The 25,995-nt window shown below is 42.7% G+C and overlaps 1 protein-coding gene across 9 annotated transcripts; it reads left to right on the top strand.

The window, feature by feature from the left end:
* Positions 1-1,378: 1,378 nt before the first annotated feature.
* Positions 1,379-24,406, top strand: man2a1 (mannosidase, alpha, class 2A, member 1). Of its 9 annotated transcripts, XM_049604816.1 has the most exons (26): positions 1,379-1,613; positions 4,842-4,984; positions 5,303-5,524; positions 5,773-5,917; positions 6,324-6,411; positions 7,656-7,739; positions 9,222-9,349; positions 9,432-9,605; positions 10,081-10,267; positions 10,950-11,127; positions 11,812-12,002; positions 12,339-12,536; positions 13,660-13,774; positions 14,125-14,192; positions 15,534-15,702; positions 17,058-17,294; positions 17,568-17,696; positions 17,846-17,960; positions 18,054-18,187; positions 18,373-18,514; positions 20,124-20,227; positions 20,272-20,308; positions 21,371-21,504; positions 21,766-21,960; positions 22,247-22,357; positions 23,325-24,406. In XM_049604816.1, exons 2-26 carry the CDS (start codon positions 4,844-4,846, stop codon positions 23,493-23,495), a joined length of 3,597 nt encoding a protein of 1,198 aa, XP_049460773.1. In that variant the 5' UTR covers positions 1,379-1,613; positions 4,842-4,843; the 3' UTR covers positions 23,496-24,406. The 9 variants fall into 9 exon arrangements, 5 of the variants coding, with proteins under 5 accessions (XP_049460773.1, XP_049460774.1, XP_049460776.1 ...); XM_049604817.1 differs by lacking the exons at positions 20,124-20,227; positions 20,272-20,308 and having other exon boundaries at positions 5,300-5,524; XM_049604819.1 differs by lacking the exons at positions 20,124-20,227; positions 21,371-21,504; positions 21,766-21,960; positions 22,247-22,357; positions 23,325-24,406 and adding an exon at positions 18,975-19,078 and having other exon boundaries at positions 5,300-5,524; positions 20,228-20,954.
* The last annotated feature ends 1,589 nt before the right edge of the window (positions 24,407-25,995 follow it).

Raw genomic sequence — 25,995 nt, 5'->3', positions numbered from 1 at the left:
TGATAGTAATCTGATGATAATACTGACATACTTTTACTGTAATCTGATGATAATACTCACATACTTTTGCTGTAATCTGATGATAGTAATCTGATGATAATACTGACATACTTTTACTATAATCTGATGATAATACTCACATACTTTTGCTGTAATCTGATGATAGTAATCTGATGATAATACTGACATACTTTTACTGTAATCTGATGATAGTAATCTGATGATAATACTGACATACTTTTACTGTAATCTGATGATAATACTGACATACTTTTGTTGTAATCTGATGATAATACTGACATACTTTTGCTGTAATCTGATGATAATACTGACATACTTTTGTTGTAATCTGATGATAATACTGACATACTTTTGCTGTAATCTGATGATAATACTGACATACTTTTGTTGTAATCTGATGATAATACTGACATACTTTTGCTGTAATCTGATGATAGTAATCTGATGATAATACTGACATACTTTTACTGTAATCTGATGATAATACTGACATACTTTTACTGTAATCTGATGATAGTAATCTGATGATAATACTGACATACTTTTACTATAATCTGATGATAATACTCACATACTTTTGCTGTAATCTGATGATAGTAATCTGATGATAATACTGACATACTTTTACTGTAATCTGATGATAGTAACCTGATGATAATACTGACATACTTTTACTGTAATCTGATGATAGTAATCTGATGATAATACTGACATACTTTTACTGTAATCTGATGATAGTAACTTGATGATAATACTGACATACTTTTACTGTAATCTGATGATAGTAATCTGATGATAATACTTACATACTTTTACTATAATCTGATGATAATACTGACATACTTTTACTGTAATGTGATGATAGTAATCTGATGATAATACTTACATACTTTTACTATAATCTGATGATAATACTGACATACTTTTACTGTAATCTGATGATAGTAATCTGATGATAATACTGATATACTTTTACTGTAATCTGATGATAGTAATCTGATGATAATACTGACATACTTTTACTATAATCTGATGATAATACTGACATACTTTTACTGTAATCTGATGATAGTAATCTGATGATAATACTGACATACTTTTACTATAATCTGATGATAATACTGACATACTTTTACTGTAACCTGATGATAATATTGACATACTTTTACTATAATCTGATGATAATACTGACATACTTTTACTTTAGCGTTTTAATGTAGGACTTTTACTTGGTTTGGAGTACTTTAACAGCATTGTAGTGGCACATGTACAACAGTGAGGGATCTCGTAGCTGACGTCATGTCCTGACAGGAAGTCTCTGCAGTGCTGAGTCAGCTGAGCTACACCGGAAGCAAAACAAACAGCAGGGACCAGGCGCAGCAGCAGCTGGAGTCTCGTGCTGCGGAGGGTCCAATAAGCTTTATTCTACCTCAGTAATTAAAACGTCTTTTTTTAAAATAAATTTTGTTTATTTCTTTTTTTCTTTTTTGCGGGAAACCGAGGTGAAACGCTACGTCACCGAACAATAGCACGAGACACACCGGTGCGCGAGACCTGCTGCACTTTGTAAACGCGGAAGTTGAGTGAGAAAGGTTTGAATTTCATATTTAAAGTTTTCTGAATTTTATCTTGTCAGCGGTTTGACCTGCAGGAGCGTTTATCAGTTTGACTAACAGGAGAAATTATACAAAATATTTAGTATGAGTATTTTTTAAAAAATAAATCAGCGGAGTTTCTGCAGACAAAGTAAACTTTGTATTTGAATCTAACTCTGATGGGAGTTACTCTTTTTTAAAGTTTGTCTGTAAAAGTGTCACTGTCCCCCTTGTTGCTGTTTTTGCATATACAATCACTTGCACTAGATATGCTCTCTTTAATCCACTGCTCATTATTATCACTATTACTATCATTACTATTACTATTATTATCATTATTATTATTATTATTATTATTATTATTATCACCGTTTCTTGTACTTTTGTACTGTCTTTTGCATGCCTAGTTTTTCAGTTTTAAAGTTTAAATTTTGAAATTTAATCTGACTCTTTCCACTTGACTGCTGTAACACTGGAATTTTTCAATTGTCAATCAATCAATCAATCAATCAATCAATCAATTTTATTTATAAAGCCCAATATCACAAATCACAGTTTGCCTCACAGGGCTTTACAGCATACGACATCCCTCTGTCCTTATGACCCTCACAGCTGATCAGGAAAAACTCCCCAAAAAACCCTTTAACGGGGAAAAAAATCAATAAATGTGGCATCAATAAAGGTGTATCTTATCTTATCTTGTTTTATTTTATCTTATCTTAAATACTTGTAAAAAAGAAATAAAATATAGTACATGGATCAAACAATGCCCACCTTAGTTGAATATGAACCCAAATATGACATCTAATGTTGTGTTTTGATGTTTATTGCCTAATTAATCTAACATTCACTCCACCTTGAAGCTGTTCAGAATGAAACACATTTGATTTCTGTTGTGGTCAGACAACACGTCATAAGAGCCAGTTCTGAGAGAGAAAAATGTAGTTAAAGTAGTGTTTGGTTCCTCTGACTGATATTATTATATATGACATCATTAGATTATTAATACTGAAGCATCAGTGTCAGAGCAGCATGTTACTGTTGTAGCTGCTGGAGGTGGAGCTAGTTTCAACTACTTTATAAACAGTTAGACCATAAATCAGCATCAGCAGCTGTCAGCAGGTGTCAGCAGCTGTCAGCAGGTGTCAGCAGCTGTCAGCAGGTGTCAGCAGGTGTCAGCAGGTGTCCTGACTCCTGCAGCACAACCAAACTGTCTCAGTAACAGGTGTGACCAGTGAGCCATTGTTGTTAGATGTTTACACTTTAAATGAGAAAAGACAAATCTCCGAGTCACTCGTGTATTTCACAAGTAATTTACACGTCTTACGTCTTTGTGGTTTCTGCATCTCTTTGTAGCCTCTTTGGATCTCTTTGTAGTCTCTTTGGATCTCTTTGTAGTCTCTTTGGATCTCTTTGTAGTCTCTTTGGATCTCTTTGTAGTCTCTTTGGATCTCTTTGTGGTTTCTGCATCTCTTTGTAGCCTCTTTGAATCTCTTTGTAGCCTCTTTGCATCTCTTTGTAGCCTCTTTGGATCTCTTTGTGGTTTCTGCATCTCTTTGTAGCCTCTTTGAATCTCTTTGTAGCCTCTTTGGATCTCTTTGTAGCCTCTTTGAATCTCTTTGTGGTTTCTGCATCTCTTTGTAGCCTCTTTGAATCTCTTTGTAGCCTCTTTGGATCTCTTTGTGGTTTCTGCATCTCTTTGTAGCCTCTTTGCATCTCTTTGTAGCCTCTTTAGATCTCTTTGTAGCCTCTTTGGATCTCTTTGTAGCCTCTTTAGATCTCTTTGTAGCCTCTTTGAATCTCTTTGTGGTTTCTGCATCTCTTTGTAGCCTCTTTGAATCTCTTTGGAGTCTCTTTGAATCTCTTTGTGGTTTCTGCATCTCTTTGTAGCCTCTTTGGATCTCTTTGTAGCCTCTTTGCATCTCTTTGTAGCCTCTTTGGATCTCTTTGTGGTTTATGCATCTCTTTGTAGCCTCTTTGGATCTCTTTGTAGCCTCTTTGGATCTCTTTGTAGCCTCTTTGAATCTCTTTGAATCTCTTTGTGGTTTATGCATCTCTTTGTAGCCTCTTTGGATCTCTTTGTAGCCTCTGTGGATCTCTTTGTGGTTTCTGCATCTCTTTGTAGCCTCTTTGAATCTCTTTGTAGCCTCTTTGGATCTCTTTGTAGCCTCTTTGGATCTCTTTGTAGCCTCTTTGAATCTCTTTGTGGTTTCTGCATCTCTTTGTAGCCTCTTTGGATCTCTTTGTAGCCTCTTTGGATCTCTTTGTGGTTTCTGCATCTCTTTGTAGCCTCTTTGAATCTCTTTGTAGCCTCTTTGGATCTCTTTGTAGCCTCTTTGAATCTCTTTGTGGTTTCTGCATCTCTTTGTAGCCTCTTTGAATCTCTTTGTAGCCTCTTTGGATCTCTTTGTGGTTTCTGCATCTCTTTGTAGCCTCTTTGCATCTCTTTGTAGCCTCTTTGAATCTCTTTGTAGCCTCTTTGGATCTCTTTGTAGCCTCTTTAGATCTCTTTGTAGCCTCTTTGAATCTCTTTGTGGTTTCTGCATCTCTTTGTAGCCTCTTTGAATCTCTTTGTAGTCTCTTTGAATCTCTTTGTGGTTTCTGCATCTCTTTGTAGCCTCTTTGGATCTCTTTGTAGCCTCTTTGCATCTCTTTGTAGCCTCTTTGGATCTCTTTGTGGTTTATGCATCTCTTTGTAGCCTCTTTGGATCTCTTTGTAGCCTCTTTGAATCTCTTTGAAACTCTTTGTGGTTTATGCATCTCTTTGTAGCCTCTTTGGATCTCTTTGTAGCCTCTTTGCATCTCTTTGTAGCCTCTTTGGATCTCTTTGTGGTTTATGCATCTCTTTGTAGCCCCACAGTGGAGATGTGTTAACTGTTATTGTTCCTGATCACTGAGATCAGACGGACGTGTGTTTGTTTGTTTGGATGTTGTCACATGTTGTTGTTTACGAACTTTTGATGCTGACGAACCCTCAAACACTTCCATGAAACAAACCAGTGATCATGAAGGCGTCCGCCTCATGTGGAAGCATACTGATGACGAGAGACTGGAGACAGCTGAAGACAAAGCTCTGCTCAGTTAACACTACAGTTCCCATAATGCACCTGCGGAGTGAGCGTCACAGGAGCCTGTCTGTCATGTGACCGGCTAATTACCTCTTTAAATCTGTCTGTCTGCCTCGTTATCTTCGTCACGTTGTAACTGGTTTCAATGGTTTCACAGCGATGAAGAGGAGTCGGCTGCTGGCTGTGCTGGTGGGCGGAGTCTTCTGTGTTGCAGTGATGTCACTGTACCGTATGCTGGAGCTGATGCAGGGGGCGGAGCTTCAACAACACCGGGTGACACCTGCTGGACGGGTGGACGACGTGAGTCCACACACTGCTGATTCTACTTCCTGATAGTTTAACAGTCACTGAAGATGATCCGTGAAATTTCAAAATAAAGTGTGAGATTAACAGCGGTGGAAAGTAACTGAGTACATTTACGATCTCCATGTGTTCTTAAACCGTTAAGTAAAGGATGTGAGTGTGTCTGCGTACTGGTGCTTTTACACCGCTGCATTTGAACACCAGAGTCTGTAGACTCATGTCAGAGTTAATACGTTGAGTTTTCAGTTTCAGATTTTTGTTGTCGTTGGTTTAATGACGTGTCTGTAAATATTCGGTGGTCCTTTGTGTCAGCAGGATTTGTCCCGCCTCCAGCAGAAGATTGACAGTTTGGAGCGTCTCCTTAGGGACAACAACCGTCTGGTTGCTGCGCTGCGTGACTCTCTGCTGCGCCGCAAAGCATCATGGGAAACGGGAGGAGGGGCCAATATCAGCTCAGACTCCGCCCACAGCCGAGTTGAAGCGCTGCCTGGCTGCCGATTGGCTGAAGAGAAGAAGGACGGAACAGACGGAGTGCAGGTTAGCTTAGCATATGCTACCAGCCGCTCTGATGAAAGAACCTGTAGCACAGTATTGGCGTTATTAAAAATATTTCTTCAGTAGTAGAAGCTTTATTTCTGAACGTCATATGATATCTATAATATATGTGTATGTATATATATATATATATATATATATATATACACACATATATGATATATATAATATAATATAATATAATAATAGATGTCAGTACGTGTTATTAAAAGACATATGTTCGTCCGTAGCTGCTGGATGTTTATGACCTCCTGCCTTTTGATAATGTCGACGGCGGCGCCTGGAAACAAGGTTTTGAGATCCATTACCAAGGCGACGAGTGGGACAAGCAGCCGCTGGAACTTTTCCTGGTTCCTCATTCACACAACGACCCCGGTGAGATCCCATCAGGCACATTTCACCCTCCTTCAGGGACACACTCCTGACTCTACACCAGCTTGTCCATCTGCGGACAAAAGACGTGTCCCCACTTTAGAAGAAGCTGATCTTTGGGTCAGTGCTTATCAATCAATCAGTCAATCAATCAATCAATCAATCAATCAATCAATCAATTTTATTTATAAAGCCCAATATCACAAATCACAATTTGCCTCACAGGGCTTTACAGCATACGGCATCCCTCTGTCCTTATGACCCTCACAGCTGATCAGGAAAAACTCCCCAAAAAACCCTTTAACGGGGAAAAAAACGGTAGAAACCTCTAGAGGGCGAACATGACGCCAGGAAATGAGTGTGCGTCAATGTCACCTCCTCAGTAAACGTGTGTGTGTGTGTGTTTCAGGCTGGCTGAAGACGTTTGACAGTTACTATGACGACCAGACCAAACACATCCTCAACAACATGCTTATCAAACTGACTGAAGACAGCAGGTACTCGTCTTCATCTTCATCTTCATTATAGTTTTATTTCTACATGAGTTCAGACGAGAGATGCACTGAGTGTGAAGTTCTGGGCCGACACTGATGGTTTTGTTGTTGTTTACATTGTCACCCTCCATTTTTTGTCTGTGCTTTGAGCTGCTGTGAAATGTGAGTTTCCCAAGTGTGGGATTAATAAAGTTTATTGTATCTTATCTTATCAGTGTGCCATCAGACTCATTTATCATACAGAACCTTCTCTCTCAGCTGATTTATTCAAGGTTCTCACCAAAAGCTACATTTTACACGATTACACTGAACACATCATGAAAGCGTCAGAATTCACTTAAACTCAATACTAAATTTTACTGAATAGAGCCTGAACACATCATAATTCAACTCAGTGTAACCTCTGTTAGCTGTTAGTTCCAGCAGCTGCAAACAGCTAACAGCTAACGTTAACTAGCTGCTAACAGCTAACGTTAATTAGCTGCTCACAGCTGATGTTAACTAGCTGCTAATGTTGACTAGCTGCGAACAGCTAATGTTAACTAGCTGCTAATGTTAACTAGCTGCTAACAGCTAATGTTAACTAGCTCTCCTCCTGCTGAAGTCATCACAAATTTGTTGTTCCCAGTGTGACATCATCAGAGGAAACAGCGGGCTGCGTCCTCTGACACGTCCATAGTCAGTTAACTGCATCCCTTTGTCCCGGCAACGTCTCAGAAGATCTCTGTTTGTCTCAAACTTATCTTCTGTTGTCGTCAGGACGACGGGACGCAGTTAGTCTGAACTTAAGCTCTGCTTTCATCCTGAGACAGAAAAACATCAACCCCTGACATCAGTGATGTCATCACATGTCATCTGATACACCAGTGCATCTCTAGTTCAGACTCAGACCATCAACATGTCAGTCCGTCTGTCAGTTCTGTCTGACTTCTGTCTGTGTCTCTCAGTTTTTAATCCATTGGTTCCTCCTGAAGATCGTTATCAGATCTGTAGTTGGGTCAGTCGCCTCCTCAGACGGCTGCTCACTGGAGTTTTTATTAGACTAACAGAAGGTCGTCCTCAGCCGGCGCCAGACGATATTTTAAATGTCAAACGTTAGAATTCCACGACACTAACATCATGTTGTTTTGTAGATGTCGTACCTCTTGACTGAACGTTTTGGTTCTGATTGACTTCCTGTTTGACTCTGACAGAGCGGACCAGAGGGGGTCATTACTGATGGTTGTTGTTTTTCTTCTGTTGATCAGGAGGAAGATGATTTGGGCCGAAATCAGTTATTTCTCCAAATGGTGGAATGACATCGACGAGCAGAAGAGAGCGATGGTCAAACGGTAACTTTCTGTGTCATTTTCTTGATTTAAAAAATAGAAAATAAAACATGAAACTGTGAAACACCAGGAAAGAAAAAAAACAACACTAAAATAAAATTGGTTTAATAAATTTAAAAAAGAAAAAAAAGAGAGAGATGGGGCGCACACCAGCTCACCTGGTGGAGCAGGGACCTCACGTGCTAAGGTCGAGTCCTTGCCACAGCAGCCGTGGGTTTGATTTCAACCCACAGCCTTCTGCTGCATGTCGCCCCCCTTGGAAACAGGGTTCCACCAAAGAAACACACCGGCACCGGTGCAGTGTGGTGCATCATGTGACGCATCACATGACACATAGAGTGCCGCCCCTAGCACAGACTGGACATGTTGCGCTGCAGGTCGTTAACAGGTGACCACACAAAGTTCTCACTTCCTTTACTGACAGATGTGTACGTCCTCCTCCTCTGCGTTAGCTTCAAATCACTTGTCTGCACTGTAGATGCAGTGCTGAAATATAAATCCCGCTAAAGGTCACCACGGCGACTCGTCAGAAGATTAAAAACACGCAGCAAAGCTGCACATTTCAGATCCGCAAAATAAACAAACACAGACAAAAGAAAAACAAATGTGTGATGTCAGAAACATCTGACGCTTCTTTTCTTTAAAATGTTTCTATTTTAAATAATTAGTAATTATATTCAGTCCCTCCAGGATCTCGTGGCAAAAAAACCTGGAATGTGCTGCCAATTTTGTAAAAAAATTACGACAAAATTGCAGCGTTTTTAGGTTGTTGTTTTTTTTTGCGGGAAATTGCAGGTAATGACAAAAAGGGGGGAAATTTTGATTTTTTTTTTAAATTACGACCTCCAAAAAAATAAGTCATGTAGTCACTCGCTATAATAATCATACTGAATATTACAAAAATAGCTGCAAATGTTTTTTATAGTTCTCTTCTTTAGTTTTGTTTAATTAGTCTCAAAACATGGACTCCAATAATGATCAAAAGATCCTGAGTGAATATTGTCGCTGTCAAACCAGACGATGTGACTGTACAACAACATGTCAGCTCCATCTTCTGTAAACACAACAGTTTAATACAATCATCACATATTGTCGTATTCACACAGTGCACATTCTGTTGTCAATACTGAGCGTTTCTCCACACTGCAGTGCCATTAGTGCATTTGATGATGCGTCTGATGACGTTTGAAATGACGTCATGTGCGCGATGACTTCCGGTCGGCTGGAAAACGCGGAAAAACGCCCCTGCAGGTATTGCGGACTTTGGTTGAAGTTGCGTTAATTATTGCAATCGCAAGATCGCGATTTTCTGGAGGGACTGTATATTTTATTATTGTTTTTGTTTATTTTATGTTTTGATTTTAATTTGAATTACGTAAAGTTTGTAACTTTTTTATTGTGTTTATTTTGTTTATTATTTTGTCGTGTGTTTATGCATTTCTTCATTTTTATAATTTTGCCTTCTTCCTCTCTGTGATTGGTCAGCCTGGTGGGGGCGGGACAGTTGGAGCTGGTGACGGGTGGCTGGGTGATGGCGGACGAAGCGAACTCTCACTACTTCGCTCTGTTGGATCAGCTGATCGAGGGCCACCAGTGGCTCCAGCGACACCTGGGTTCATGATGCTTCGTTTCCTTTCGCTGCGTGTTTTCAATCTTTTGACGAGTGGCCGTGGTGACCTTGATTTCTCTGTCCAGGTGTGAAGCCGAGGAGCGGCTGGGCCGTGGATCCATTTGGCCACTCCCCCTCGATGACCTACCTGCTGAAGGGGGCGGGGCTCAGCAACATGGTCATCCAACGCGTTCACTATGCCGTCAAGAAGCACTTCGCCCAACAACAGACCCTGGAGTTTCTATGGCGACAGAGCTGGGGTGGGTGTGGCCAGGAGACACTGAGACAGAATGTCGAGAGAGGATTTTGGAAAATAAACAAAGAAAGTAACAACAACAACAACAACAACAACAACAAAACAGGATCAAAGAAAAGTGAAGAACAAGCAGAATAATTCCTAATAACAATAATCTGAATAATAACAGCAGCAGACACAATAAATAAAACAGATCAATAATATACAGAAATAATAAGTTCACAGAATATAATCAGAGTAAATTAATCCAGATGTTAAATCACACAAACAAGAAAATAAAGTGTTTGTAATTTGAAATAAAAATTTAGTTTGAATAAACAAACGTAAAAAACTTTGCAGTAAAATTTGTCAGAATTATTCAAATGTATAAAAATGAATATGATGGATTTCATTATTTCTCAAATATTATATTTATAATTTACATTTTGGGTAAAAACTCAGAAACGTTGCTCTAACTCCGCCCACTTCTTGTGTGACAGACTCCTCCCCCCGCAGTGACATCACGTGTCACATGATGCCATTCTACAGTTATGACGTACCGCACACGTGCGGTCCGAACCCGGCGGTCTGCTGTCAGTTTGATTTCCACCGCCTGCCAGGAGGGCGGGTCTTCTGTCCATGGAGGATACCGCCGCAGCCAATCACAGAGCAGAACATCCAGGAGAGGTATGCAGGGGGCGGGGCCAAAGATGACTGTAATTTACAGTTATCACCTTAATGATTATTAATAACAATAAACCTGCAGATTGATCCGAGCTTTATGGGTTTGTTTCTGTCTCTCTTTTTTTTAAACTGACGACCGTCTGACGAAATCACAAGTTTAAACGTTTGAGACAAATAAACTAGCGTCAGGTCACAAACATGGCTGCTTTACGTCAGTAGCTCAGAACTCCAGCTTCCTGTCTGCTTTGACAGTTTTTATGCCTCCACGCTGCCGATAGCTGTGGTTGGAGGCGTTAAGTTTTCAGGTTGTCTGTCCATCTGTCCGTCTGTCCGTCTGTCTCATTCTCAGGAATGCCGCAAGGAAATTTTTTCAAAGTTGGCACAAACGTCCACTTGGACTAAATGATGAACTGATCAGAATTTGGTGGTTGAAGGTCAAAGATGGGTTGATGTATGCAGGCCCATTTATAGTTCATACAATGTCATCTCACTGATGGTGTGATGTCCCTGTGTGTCCTCTCAGAGCTGTCCTCCTGTTGTCTCACTGATGGTGTGATGTCCCTGTGTGTCCTCTCAGAGCTGTCCTCCTGTTGTCTCACTGATGGTGTGATGTCCCTGTGTGTCCTCTCAGAGCTGTCCTCCTGTTGTCTCACTGATGGTGTGATGTCCCTGTGTGTCCCCTCAGAGCTGTCCTCCTGTTGGATCAGTACCGGCAGAAGTCCCGTCTGTTTCAATCTCCGGTTCTTCTGGTCCCGCTTGGTGACGACTTTCGCTTCATGGAGTCGAGCGAATGGGATGCTCAGTTCAGTAACTACCAGAAACTCTTCGACTACTTCGACCAGCACCCGGAGCTCCACATCAAGGTGAACACTTGAGGCACCTGGGAGGGGGCGGGGCATGAGGGGACGATATAATCTGCGAGAGGCCGGATGCAGTGTCTTGAAGTACTTATAATATATTATATAAGATCACTGAAATTTGAAAACATCCCTTCTGTGTCAAACTGTAGAGGACACTTGGACATCACACACAGGGGAATGATCTGAAGACATCTCTTGACCTGTGGCGTCTGTCCTCAATAAACTTAAAACTTCTGAGTGAAATAAAGCATTGCTCACAAATTATCAGTAAACATACCTGCAGAGCCAAAATGGACACCTGAACGCTGTGAAGGATCAGGACCTTCGACAGCTCAGGACGTCTGTCTTAAAGACAAACAACAGCCTTCATGACGATTGGACAGATGCTCATTTATTTACGTCCCAGTCTCAACTTGGCCACGCCCCTCTGTGGAAACACTGTCACTTCCTGTTGGTCAGAAACATTTTGGGGACATGCTTTAATGACTTGGTGACGTTAGAACAAACCCTCATCCATTTATGGACACATTAGTTTGGAAGTGGTGGCGCCCCCTGTCGACTGTTTTCAAAAATACTGAACACAGTGGTTCATCTTTATTACTGAACACATCCTGTGAGTTTAGTTTTTTTTTTTTAAGATATTTTTAGGGCATTTTTCAGTCACTTTCTTTTCTCGTCTGTTTTCAGGCTCGTTTCGGGACTCTGTCTGATTACTTTGAAGCTCTTCATCGGCGTCTGAGCACTGCAGGAGCGACTCTGCCGACACTCAGCGGCGACTTCTTCACATACGCCGACCGTGACGATCATTACTGGAGCGGATACTTCACCTCGAGACCATTTTACAAACGCCTCGACAGAACGCTTGAGGCCACGCTCAGGTACGTTATCTTATCTGTGACTCAGGCGTGTGTGTGTGTGTGTGTGTGTGTGTGTGTGTGTGTGTGTGTGTCTTGAGTGGGGGTGGGGAAACACCACAAAGGGAGAAAAAGAACAAAGAATAACAACAACAACTCCATTCAAGGGTCAGTGTGTGTTACTGTGGGACAGCTGGGTGTAGGATTGAAGATCTGTCTTCAGTTATGATGATGGACTGGGACATGATACAAAAGCAGATAACAACAATAATAATAATAACAATAATAATTATAATAATAATAACAATAACAATAAGAATACTTGAATCTGAATCTTTAAATGTTTTCTCTTTCTGGCAGAGCGACAGAAATCCTCTTCAGCTTGACGTTGGCTGAAATGCGTCGTTTCCGGGGCGATGGTCATCTGGTCCCAGATTTTCCAGCACGTAAACACTTCCAGCGTTTAACGGCGGGGAGGCGAAGCCTGGCATTGTTCCAGCATCATGACGCTGTCACCGGCACCGCTCGTGACCCTGTCGTGGTCGACTATGGCACCAGGTGGCTACTTCCTGCTTGCACCTCAGCCTGTTAGCAAGTTTGCATAGTCAGACATAAGTCGTTAAGGTTTTAGAAGTAGATGGTGAAACATGTCAGGACAATAATGTGTTAGCATGTTAGCATGTGGTAGGTCATAAGGTGGGAAACAGTTATGAACTGATAGAAACTTTGTGTTTGCACGCTAGCTTAAATCAGAGACACATTAGCATGTAGTGGTAACATGTTAGGTCATAACTTTTTATTAGCTTGCTAGCATCTTAGCAGAGTTGCAGCAATATTGCAATAATAATATGACGACATCATGTAGATTATTTAACTTAAAAAATGTTCAGAGAAATGTTTTTCAATGTTAGCATGTTAGCATTGAAGCAGTGTACGGTTTTGAAGCAGCAGTTAGCAGGTATTAAGACGCAGGTGTTAGCATAGTTTAATGAGGTTGTTACCATAGAAACATGTATCGTTATTTCATTGTGAATTAGTTTGTTTCTATATTTTCACTTGCGTTCCTGAATGATTATTGGTTTCCTCAAAGTTTCTGGGTTATTTTTTCAGACGATATTTTAATTTGATCCTTCATTACATTTAGAGATTATAACAAGTCAGTGTTAGCATTGTAGCATCTGGAACTCTTTAGCATCTTTAGCATTAGCATGTGTTTTGTCTCACTTGTCCCCCCCCCATGCTCTCTGTTGAAGGACGGCGTCGCCACTGGCAACGGTAACAGGTACCGCCTCGCTTAGTGTGAGCAGTTAGCGTTAGCTTCCCATCACTCCCATCCATGTAGCATTAGCATCTAACATTAATATCTCATCATTCCCGTTTGATAAGCGTGTCATTAACGTTGTGTTTCACACTGTAGTTTGTCAGTCGTTGTTTATGTTGTTTGTTTTTAAAGTTGTGAGCGTTGTTTTTACGTAAAGTTTTGTAGTCCTTGGTGCTCATGTGAAGTCGCTGCAGCAAAGATTTTAAAAATCAAAAGATTTTCAGTTTGAATGAATTAAGTCGATTAAATAAAATGAATCAAAGTCAAAAAGCAAAGAAATTAATTTAGTAAAATATGTGATCTCAAAAATAAAGAAAATTAAAACTCAAAGTTTGAACTAAAACAAATTTTATTTTACAGGTTGTTTCACTCGATCCTGAACCTGCGCCAGGTGCTGCAGAGCTCCGCCCACTGGCTGCTCCTACTGGACAAGAACCAGTACCACCACGACCAATCAAAACCCTTCATGCAAATGGTGACCTTTGACCTCATTACACCTTCATCCTATACACTGTATTTTTATATGTGCATTTATATGTCTCATACAGTTAATGTTTAACTTGTCACACATCACTGAGCTTCGACCAGCGTTAAGAAACGTCTGAGTGAAAAATGATCAAAAAACAGAAACTAAAGAAAAGAGCCATGAGCATGTGAGCGATTAACAATTTATTGAAGGCTGAGCTGCAGTGACGAGACACTGAGAACGACACTGATGGCGTCTGACTCAGCCGTCGAACTGTGACGACAACAGACCGTACGAAACTGTGACGCTGGGGTCAAAACCAACACATGGAATAAATAAACTATATTCATGTCTTTCAGGATGATGTCATGTCAGCGCACGACGCTCTGCCTCACAAGACGCCCCTCACACTCAGTGATGAACCCAGGTGAGTGGGTGGGGCCTACAGAGGGAGGAGGCGGGGTCACAGTTGCAGAATCAGAAATCATGACAGGTCACAGTCACTCTGATGTAAAGCTTTGAAAATGATAAGAAAGTACAAGTATGAAAATATGAAGTTAGTAAAAATATAAAATAAATAAATAAATGTCAAATATTTAGATTAACATGTAAAATATACTAAATATGTGAAGTGTGTGTAAAAATTAAAAAGTACATCATGCTACAATAAAATGTATAAAACTAGTAGGGATGTCCCGGTCCAGCTTTTTCACTTCCGATCCGATACCGATATTACAGCCTTGAGTTTTGGCCGATACCGATACCGATCCAAGCGTGTATTATACATATTCACTTATTTTGTTGTCAGTCATGTTAGAGGTTTGATCAAGTAAAGAACAACTACTTAATCGGGTTAGTTAGAATGATGCACAACAGTTGGTATGAGAAACTGACCTGTTTATTGTTAACAGGGTTAAATAAACAAACTTTAAACTTGAACATTAACATTAAATAAAAAATATAGCTGGTTTGCTTTGGCCCCTTAATAAATAGAAAATAAATCAACACAAGAAATCTTTAAAATGTCTAACATTGAAATTAAAATAGCAGCAAGACTCCACACACTTGTGCTTTGGCCCCCTAATAAATAAAAAAAAAGATTAACACCACAAGACATTGTTGACATTTAACAAGCAATACAGCCTTTCCTTTTCAGTTATTTCAGTAGTGTTTCTGTAGTCCATCCATGGCTCCAGTTTCACTAATTGTGTCCAAAACAGTGCCATCAGTGCTCTTTACTTAAACAGTAAGAGTGTAAACCAAATAAAAATATCACTCTCAAAAAACCAGAGCAGAAATCAATTAGTCAGTTAACTAAGTTGACCGCTACTCTTCCTACCCTCCCTGTGTGTGTCTGCCGTCTGCATGCTGGCCTGGTGGACTGATAGTAAGAGCTGGAGCGGATCACTGGAATGGACTGCTTGAATCGCGGAGCGCTGGGCTGGCCGGAAAACTGGATCGGAGTTCTTGGATCGGCATTTTTCCATGCAGTCCGATCCGATGCCGATGCTCGTTTTTTGCTAATATCGGCAGCCGATACTGATCCGAATATCGTATTGGGACATCCCTAAAAACTAGTATGTAAAGTTTAAGAATATAAAAACGTGTGATATTCTACAGTGTTTGATACTAGTATGTCAGATTTTTAAAAATGTAAAATACACATAATGTGCTGTGTGTGTAAAGTGTTGAAAGTTGAATTCTTGCAGAAGAAGAGTGCCTGCACCTTTAAGTCTCTGTTGTCAACAATAGCATGTTTTTGTTTCAGGTCATTGATCATCTTTAACCCGACGGAGCAACTTCGTACGTCCGTCATCAGCGTCGTCATCGACTCTCCAGACGCTCATGTTGTTGAGGCAGAAACAGGTCGACCAATGGCTGCACAGATCTCCGCGGTGTGGGCGGAGCCGAGCCGGGCGTCCACAGAATCCTTCCAGGTGAAGAACAGTTGAATCAAAACATGAAGTCATTTTACATCAAGTTATTTTTTATATGTCACATGCCGTCTGCTCCGTGGGCGTCAGAAGGAAAATGAAAGTGGGTGGGACCACAAAGCTGTGTGTGTGTGTGTGTGTGTGTGTGTGTGTGTGTAGCCTACATGCTGTCGAGTCACTCAATGTTTCAGCTAGGGTTGGGCAGTATTACTTAAAATCAATGTCACGATTAATTGAAGCTTTTACCTCGATTACAATTAATGAACGATTATTTTATTATTTTAAATATGGGGGGGGTTAATATGCTCGACTATTACTCTTGAATCCGTTGCATATTGTGTGGCATTTGTAAACACCTGTGACAGCAACATTTGCTTTGTGGAGGCACTAGTTGCAGGGCGCCTGTCAGTCTCCCCCCTCTATTAAAGATGAAAGGAGGCTGAAAATCACAGGACATGTCTGTTCTGATGATACAAGTCAGCAGTCCTGAAATGTGTGTTTCTCTTCTATGATACACATTCTACATCTCGGAGGGGACGAACTGGGATCTGACACAACACCAGAGGGAGAAGCAGGTCCATGGAGCTGTGCGCCGGATAAAAAACTAGCGCGTCGCACCAAATGCGCACTGCAACGGTGTTGTTTTGGGTTAGGGTTGTCTACATTGAAAGTAATGGGTTTGTGCGCGCAAAAGACGCTACATCTGAGTGCCCCCCATGCACACACGCTTTAACCAAGGCGGTGGCTAAAATCACCCAGACGGCCCGCCTTTGTCTTAGACAGGCAGGGACAACCCTGTGTTTGGGTACAAGCTGCTCCAGTTGATTTGTTGGCTAGGTGTTTGTGCTCATCTCCTCCATGTAGGCAGCGTCAGTCCAGACTAGATGGAGGGGGTGGAGTCACGTGACTTGGGGCATAGTTTTTTTTGTTTGTTTGTTTTTTTTTTTGAGGGGACAACACGGGGAAAGTGCCAAAATCACCGACATGAGTAAGATTACGTCGGTGAGAGGGTCTGAATATTGGATTTGGTATATTTTTGGTTAACTGCCCAGCCCTGATTTCAGTACGTACAACTTAAACTGAGTGGAGCAGAAAATGATGGTGAAAGTGGGTGGGTCCAGTATTATTGGACCTGAAGATTGGCTCCGACGCTCATGATCTGCTCCTTACTTTGTCCCATTTTTCATGTTGAGACATTATTATTATTCTTGTTCTTATTATTGTTATTGTTATTGTTATTGTTATGCTCTGAACTTCATGTGTTTAATATTTTGTTTCCTGCGTCATTTTAAGCCCCTCCCCCTGAACATTGTCCAATCACAGCTGAACAGCAGTAACTTTTATATTTCCACCCTCAGCTTGACTTCGTGGCCGAACTTCCTCCTCTGTCACTCGTCGTGTATCATGTGACCAAAGCCTCTTCTGGCTCCGCCCACCGGGTTCAGTACACCTTCCGTCGCCGTGGCAACCCACCGACCATCCAGGCCGAACACTTCCAGGTGTCCCTCCCAGAAGGACCTGAGGCCGACGCCCCCCTGTCGCTCAGCAACAAACACGTCCAAACATGGAGCTCCCCAGAAACCGGCCTGCTGCAGGTCAGAGTCAATAAAGTTTGATTCAACACAACAAAACTAAATAAAAGTTTATTATCAGAAACATTTAAATCTCGACTAATAAAAATATTTAGTTCAGTAAGAAAATATAAAGTTTAATGAAAATAAAACTGAAATTAAAACAACAAAAGTTTTAATTATTAATTTGATCATATTTTTATTCACTGACAGATTTGATTTGTTAAAATTAAAATGATTCATTAACATTTCTTCAGTTTAAATTTAAATAACGAAGGTTTTCTTTTTAACATGTAGAACCTCCGTCTGCAGTCCGGTCTGCTCCGTCAGCTCCACGTCCAGTTTCTGTGGTACGGAACCAGAAACGGAGCCAACCGGGACAAGAGCGGAGCCTACCTGTTCCTGCCGGGGGAGGAGGGGGCCCAGGTAAGACCACAACCACAACCATTTAGAACCAGAACTATACGTACTTTTAGAACCAGATCCACAACCAGAACTATAAGGACATTTAGAACCTGAACCAGATCCACAATCCACATCAGAACTAAATGTCTCCTAACCCCCCCCCCCCCCAGCTCTACTCGTCCCCAGAGCCACCCCTGGTTCGGGTGTCCAGAGGTCCGGTCTTCTCTGAAATCACTTCCTGTTTCCAACACTTCACACATACGCTCCGACTGTACCACCTGGACGGTAACAGCATTCAAACACCTCATTAATTATTAAGCTCTCATTTTATTTATGTCATTAATTGCATTGAATGACTTCTGTCTGGGTCCACCCCAGGGCATGCTGGGAGATCCCTGGAGATTTCCAACAAGGTAGACATCAGGTCAGAGGTCAACCGTGAGCTTGTCATGAAGCTCATCAGCAACGTCGCCAGCAGCAACCGTTTCTTCACTGACCTCAACAGTTTCCAGGTTCATTCACTGTTCGTCAGCTATTATTGTTACCATCCATGATGTCACACTGCTCAGTGATGTCATGCTGCTCAATGATGTCACGCTGCTCAATGATGTCACACTGCTCAGTGATGTCATGCTGCCTGATGATGTCATGCTGGTCAATGATGTGGTTTATTGATTATTTATTGATGGTGGTGCAGATGCAGCAGCGTCGGACCCTGTCGAAGCTCCCCCTGCAGGCCAACTTTTACCCGATGAGCTCCGCGGCGTTCCTGCAGGATTCAATGTCTCGTCTGTCTCTGCTGTCGGCTCAGAGTCAGGCCGTCGCGTCTCTTAGACCAGGTGAGTCTTTGTCCACCTGGAAGTCTGTTCATTCTTCTGAAGTTTGACATGATTGTGTGAGGATTGATTTTAGGTATCGATGATAATTCTGGTAACTCAGTTAACAGCAGCACGAGGGTGAAGTGGTTAGCATTGTCGCCTCGCAGCTGGGGGGGGGGGGTCTCTGTGCATGGTTTGCATGTTCTCCCTGTGTCAGCGTGGGTTTCCTCCACGTGTTCTGACATGTTCTCCCTGTGTCAGCGTGGGTTTCCTCCAGGTGCTCTGACATGTTCTCCCTGTGTCAGCGTGGGTTTCCTCCAGGTGCTCTGACATGTTCTCCCTGTGTCAGCGTGGGTTTCCTCCAGGTGCTCTGACATGTTCTCCCTGGGTCAGCGTGGGTTTCCTCCAGGTGCTCTGACATGTTCTCCCTGTGTCAGCGTGGGTTTCCTCCAGGTGCTCTGACATGTTCTCCCTGTGTCAGTGTGGGTTTCCTCCAGGTGCTCTGACATGTTCTCCCTGTGTCAGCGTGGGTTTCCTCCAGGTGCTCTGACATGTTCTCCCTGTGTCAGCGTGGGTTTCCTCCAGGTGCTCTGACATGTTCTCCCCGTGTCAGTGTGGGTTTCCTCCAGGTGCTCTGACATGTTCTCCCGTGTCAGCGTGGGTTTCCTCCAGGTGCTCTGACATGTTCTCCCTGTGTCAGCGTGGGTTTCCTCCAGGTGCTCTGACATGTTCTCCCTGTGTCAGCGTGGGTTTCCTCCAGGTGCTCTGACATGTTCTCCCTGTGTCAGCGTGGGTTTCCTCCAGGTGCTCTGACATGTTCTCCCGTGTCAGCGTGGGTTTCCTCCAGGTGCTCTGACATGTTCTCCCTGTGTCAGCGTGGGTTTCCTCCAGGTGCTCTGACATGTTCTCCCTGTGTCAGCGTGGGTTTCCTCCAGGTGCTCCCACATGTTCTCCCTGTGTCAGTGTGGGTTTCCTCCAGGTGCTCTGACATGTTCTCCCAGTGTCAGCGTGGGTTTCCTCCAGGTGCTCCCACATGTTCTCCCTGTGTCAGCGTGGGTTTCCTCCAGGTGCTCTGACATGTTCTCCCTGTGTCAGCGTGGGTTTCCTCCAGGTGCTGACATGTTCTCCTGTGTCAGTGTGGGTTTCCTCCAGGTGCTCTGACATGTTCTCCTGTGTCAGCGTGGGTTTCCTCCAGGTGCTCTGACATGTTCTCCTGTGTCAGCGTGGGTTTCCTCCAGGTGCTCTGACATGTTCTCCCTGTGTCAGCGTGGGTTTCCTCCAGGTGCTCTGACATGTTCTCCCTGTGTCAGCGTGGGTTTCCTCCAGGTGCTCTGACATGTTCTCCCTGTGTCAGCGTGGGTTTCCTCCAGGTGCTCTGACATGTTCTCTGACATGTTCTCCCCGTGTCAGCGTGGGTTTCCTCCAGGTGCTCCGACATGTTCTCCCTGTGTCAGCGTGGGTTTCCTCCAGGTGCTCTGACATGTTCTCCCTGTGTCAGCGTGGGTTTCCTCCAGGTGCTCCCACATGTTCTCCCTGTGTCAGTGTGGGTTTCCTCCAGGTGCTCTGACATGTTCTCCCTGTGTCAGCGTGGGTTTCCTCCAGGTGCTCTGACATGTTCTCCCTGTGTCAGCGTGGGTTTCCTCCAGGTGCTCTGACATGTTCTCCCCGTGTCAGCGTGGGTTTCCTCCAGGTGCTCTGACATGTTCTCCCTGTGTCAGCGTGGGTTTCCTCCAGGTGCTCTGACATGTTCTCCCTGTGTCAGTGTGGGTTTCCTCCAGGTGCTCCGGCTTCCTCCCACAGTCCAAAGACATGCAGGTTAATTGGTGACTCTAAATTGTCCGTAGGTGTGAATGTGAGTGTGAATGGTTGTCTGTCTCTATGTGTCAGCCCTGTGATAGTCTGGTGACCTGTCCAGGGTGAACCCTGCCTCTCACCCAGTGTCAGCTGGGATAGACTCCGCCCCCTGTGACCCGTAACAAGATATGTTGTTATGGAAAATGAATGGATGATACTTATGGTAATTCAGGTAACCAGCACTTTCTGCGTGTCACCTACAAGTTTATCTTGTTGAGCTGTGGCCTGCTGGCGGGCCTCACAATGCCATCTAGTGGGCTGCAGAGGTACTGATGAAAGTTACATTGAATTGTTTTTTTGTTTTGTTTTTTAATTTATGAAGTAAATTACTTTTGTACGTCAAATGTTCTCAAAAATTCACATTAGTGAAAAACGTCAAATTAAATTGAACAATTTCAGGGACCAGTTGTGAGCAGTGGTTATTTTGTTTACAAAAATTATGATGAAGATGTTTGTCAACAACCTTTTTTTATGAGGAAGACGAGATGTTGACGTGTTTCTTTTTCATTGACGAGACTAAAGGGTCAGTGGTGTCTGACAAGAGGAGAACAGAAGGATATAAAAGGATTCTTTGAAAAGTTTTACTGTCATGTCTGTCTGACACTCAGAAACATCTCGTCATGCTCTCAGTTTTGAAGATCTATATTTAGCTCATCAGCGTCTCTTCATCACGAAAAAAAGTTGCTGATGAACCTTTTTTGTTTTTGTTAATGAAGTTTCTCCTCAGTCTGATCTCTGACCTGTGACAACTGGTGACCTGTGACCTCTGATGACCTCTGACGACCTGTGACCTCTGATGACTTGTGTGACAACTGATGACCTGTGACATCTGGTGACCTGTGACCTCTGACGACCTGTGACCTCTGATGACTTGTGTGACAACCGATGACCTGTGAACTGTGACATCTGGTTACCTGTGACCTCTGATGACTTGTGTGACAACCGATGACCTGTGAACTGTGACATCTGGTTACCTGTGACCTCTGATGACTTGTGACCTCTGATGATCTGTGACCTGTGCAGGTGAGCTGGAGGTGGTGTTGGACCGGCGGCTGCAGCAGGACGATAACCGCGGCCTCGGTCAGGGCGTCACCGACAACAAGCTGACAGCAAGTCTCTACAACCTGCTGCTGGAGGACAGGAGGGGCGGGCCTCAGGTGAGGGGGCGGGGCACAACCTGCCCCCTGTGATGACATCATAGTGAATGAATCAATTAGTCAGCTGCTGACACGTCTCACGTTATGATTATCTTGACTCTGATTGGCTCTCAACAATCACCTGGGATTTAATTCTTCTGTTTATGTTTTTATTTATTTTATATTTTACTTTTTTGTTATTTAATTACATTTGTTCTTGTTTTTCGTTGGTTTTTTTTGTTCTGGTTATTTTTTTTTGTTATTGTCTTGTTTCCGTGACAGGAAGTGGGAGGAGCCTCAGTTGAACATCTGTCACTGCTCGCCCACCTGACCTCGCTCTCCCTCAGCCACCCACCAATCACCATGGTTGCCCCTAGCAACAGTCAGGTGCCAAAGCTCCGCCCCTTCCTGCCACTCCGCTCATCGCTGCCGTGTGATGTTCACCTGCTGAACCTGAGGACGCTGGAGGACTCGCAGGTAACACCTGGAACAGCTGCGCACAATCAAAACAATTATCACAACACACAAAGAAACAAACAATAAACAATAAACAAACAATAAACTTTCAATAATTTTACTGTTTCATTGTTTGGATTTGAAATAAAAGTTGCGATTTATTTGCGTCGGCTCCATGTTATTTATTTATTTCACATCATCACACCAGACAGTGATCACACAACACAACTCCAACATGTTTGTTTTTAACTCTGAAAACATCAACAATGAAAACAAATAAATGTTTATTTGTGTTTGTGGTCAACAGGAAGCAGAAAGTCCATCACAGGAAGTGGCCCTCCTCCTCCACAGGAAGGGCTTTGATTGTAGCTCCGCCCCTGAGCCGCCACTGCAGTGCACGTGGAGTGTGCACGAGGAGGTGCGCGCGCGCACACACACACACACACACACACACACACACACACACACTTTTGTGTAGTTTTTTTAAATTCAGCACATTGTAAGCACCCACATATATCACATATTACACATCCTGGATTTACATTATCATCACAGCACATTTTATGCATTGTCCTTTGATTCTTTTCTTTATAACATCAGAGACACTGAACACATCAGAGAGACAGCGGTTTGTCGGCCCGTAAGAAAAGTGTCTCTGGCTCTGAAAAGACTTTGGACCCTTGTTGTGGTTTTCCCTGGACATAAATCACAATCCATTATTAAAGTAATTACCACGGAGCATCGGTGGCTCAGTGGATGGAGCGGACGCCCCGTGATCAGACGCAGCGGCCGCGGGTTCAAACCCAGCCTGCTGTCCTGTGCTACATGTCGTTCCCTCTCTCCCCATAACGTTATGCTGTCCTGACATTAAAGGCAACAAAAGCCCAAAAATAATGTTTAAAAAAAGAACTGCAGGTTTGTCAGTGTTGATGAGAAATGAATCTACGTGGATACATGATGCAGTGATTCATGAATACTTTTCATATATTCAGAGACTCCGCGGTGTAACTGGCTCACTGATGGGACTCAACATCCCATAATAGCTCCATGTGAGAATAAAGGGGATTACATGAAGTCATTTCACAGCAGTTAAATGAACCTCAGCCTAATATTGACAGAGTGAAGTCAGTAGAAACAAAACTTTTACCAGTCTGTTTAATATCTGTGTGTTTGATGTTGAGTTTGTGCCCAGTGTGTCTGGGCTCCATCACGTTACTCCACTGATGATGTCTTTCAGTGCTCATCATGAACGCGCCTCTCTCAGGCTGGTTGAACTGATGCTGATCAGCTGTTCTGTTTCTCAGCTCAGGCTCAGAGTTTGTTGAGCTTGCTTCCTGAAATAGGGCCCAGGTCTCTGAGCTGTTTTCCTGTTTCTTTTTCTGCAGGTGAATCTGGACGATCTTTTCTCTCCTCTTCAGTTTGGTTCCGTCCGCCGGTCGGGTCTCACTCTGCTGCGAGAAGACGATGAACCTGAATCCGCCCGGCAACAGCAGCCGCCACACATCACTCACCTTCGACCAATGGAAATCAGCGCTTTCCGCGTGGAGCTCAACTGAAAAGTTCAAATTCAACCTGAGAACTGTTCCAGTGTTGGATCTGTGACACCACGAGCCGCCAATCAGAAACTACGTACAGGAAGTGTGATGTCAAATATAAGGCAGATTGTTGGATCAACATTAAAATCTCACCAAAATAAAACTAAAAATTGAAACTAAAAGTCAGTTTGAAATGAAAAGAAAAAAATCCAATCAGCTATGAAGCTCTGCAGAGACGAGAAGTTCAAATTGAAAATATACAGATGGACACGGTGCCGGCGTCACTGCGGGAAAAAAACAAAACACAAAAATCAAATCTTTAAAATGATGAAACAAAAACTAAAAGTGTCCGAATGAAGAAGTTTAATCTTCTCTGTGATTGGTCGGTCAGATCGACACATTAAAGGTCAACAAAATGTGACAATATTTACAATATGAAAATATTCTTCTGTAAGCTAAAGGGTCAATGTGAAGGTCAAAGGTCAAATGTGAAGGTCAAAGATAGAAATACATGTTTGATTTGAATGAAGAGAGGAACACTGAAATTTAACTTACGTTACTATGGCAACAAAAAGGGACCGAGTCACTGAATGTTTTTCAATGTGTGTGTGTGTGTGTTTTTTTGTTTCAGGAGAGCGTGGAATTATGGGTAACACTGATGTTCAAACACGCTGTTTAAATGATTTTTTTGTTGTAATTTTCTGAATTTGCTGTGAAAAGTTGGGAAACTATGAAATCTACTGGATATATTATTATTTTAATTCTGAAATTTTGTATTTTCTGTGAACAGATTTTTTGATGAAACATATGAAGTATTTAAAATTTAAAATTATTTTTGGAAAAGGTTTCTTTTTTATTTCCGTGAATGTTTGTAGTTTGTTTTTGGGGCAGATTTAAAGTTTTAATACAAAATAAATTATTGTTTAATTTTCTGTTTGGTTTTTGTTTTCTACAGTCGAGAGCGTCTTTGTGATGTCGGAGCAGACGTCGCTTTGGTCCAATCAGTGCTCACAAATAAATAAAAACAACTATTCAGCAGTACGATGTGTAAAAACATCGGGTATAAAAGAAACAATGACACCTGAGAGATGAAAAGAAAAAACTGAAAGTAAATAACTTACTGACTGATATGTGTTTAGGATTCTTTAAAAAACAAAAACAACAAACAAACAAAAACAGTTCATGTCATCAGATATTTTTTGTAATATTCTAAAAGTTGATTTTTCTGGTTGTTCATAAGAACAAAGCATTTTCAGTGGACAGACAACGGGCGGCGGCTCTGAAATAAAGTCGTCAACAGAAACGTGTCACTGACATCACCACAGTCACAGATTCTCCGTCCGAACCATTGCTGGTCACGAGTCTGTAACCGTGCCTCAGTTCAAGCGCTGCAGCCTCTGAAGGACGCGGCCCTCACGGTCGATGGCGGCCGCGTCCTCTGAAGACGCACCAGTCAAACTGAACGGTCTCTGAAATGGGATGGTCTGGTCTGTGGAGCATTTCCTGGTTGCATCATCAGTTGTTCTCGCCCCTACGACCTGTTGGCAGTCCTGTTACCTAGCAACCAGCTGTGCGTGAGGAAAGAAGGAGTAAGCTAGCGCTGAATCATGGACCCGCAGGTTGGTGTTAAATATGTTGAAGATGATTCACCGCCGTCTGATGTATTTCAGGCTGACGCAGCGTTTTTAGGTAAACATATTAAATTCAGATTGTTTGAGCTGTGAGCTTTTAGCTAATGTAACGTTAGCAACAGTTAATGGTCAGCCAGTTAACTGCACTTAATATATAATGGTCACCAGTGTGCAATGCATCTTGGGATAGGCTGGGCCACGAAGGATTCATCGGTTACATCCTCCAGAGTCTGGGACACAAGGCAGCATCTGAAGGAGCCTTCGACGTGGGACGGCCTCGGTGTCGTTCTTCAGACGCAGGCGTCAAAGGCTGCAGCCCTGAACTGAGACACCACTAATGACCTCTGCTCAGAGACAGGAAGTGACATCACTGAGATTAAAAAAACATAACGATTATAAACACATTTAAAGTGTTTCAGAGGATCTGATGATGTCATGACGCTGTGTGGGTGGGACCTCAGCATCATACAGGAGGGTCATGTGTCATCTGTGGAACATATCAAACTTTATTAAAGTTCTTCACGTGTGCATCATTAAAACAGACGAGACTCAAAGACGTCACTGACTCGGCCGACCTGATTGGTCCCCGGCCTCGGGGCCCTGACAGCAGACACTCTGTCCTCTTTAGGGTTCAGCCTGTGGGACAGACAGACGACCTCAGGACGTCCTGCCATGTTCGCACTCACAGCTCAGAGTGTTTGTGGGACAGAAGTCATCGGTGACATCTGTTCTGAGGCGGTGTGAAGAGGTGTGATGTCATCACGTCTCTAACAGCTGGATTCAGAACAGATGTGGTTCAGACGCTGCAGCAGCTGTGACACTGTCTCTGTTTGTCTCTGCAAGGGTTCGTATTTGTGATGAGCTGCAACAGGTCCTTTCTGATTGGTCGA

Source organism: Epinephelus fuscoguttatus, linkage group LG18 (genome assembly GCF_011397635.1).
Source record: "Epinephelus fuscoguttatus linkage group LG18, E.fuscoguttatus.final_Chr_v1".
Taxonomy (NCBI): domain Eukaryota; kingdom Metazoa; phylum Chordata; class Actinopteri; order Perciformes; family Serranidae; genus Epinephelus; species Epinephelus fuscoguttatus.
The sequence above is the reverse complement of the archived record's forward strand: the minus strand, read 5'-3'. Positions and strand labels throughout refer to the sequence as shown.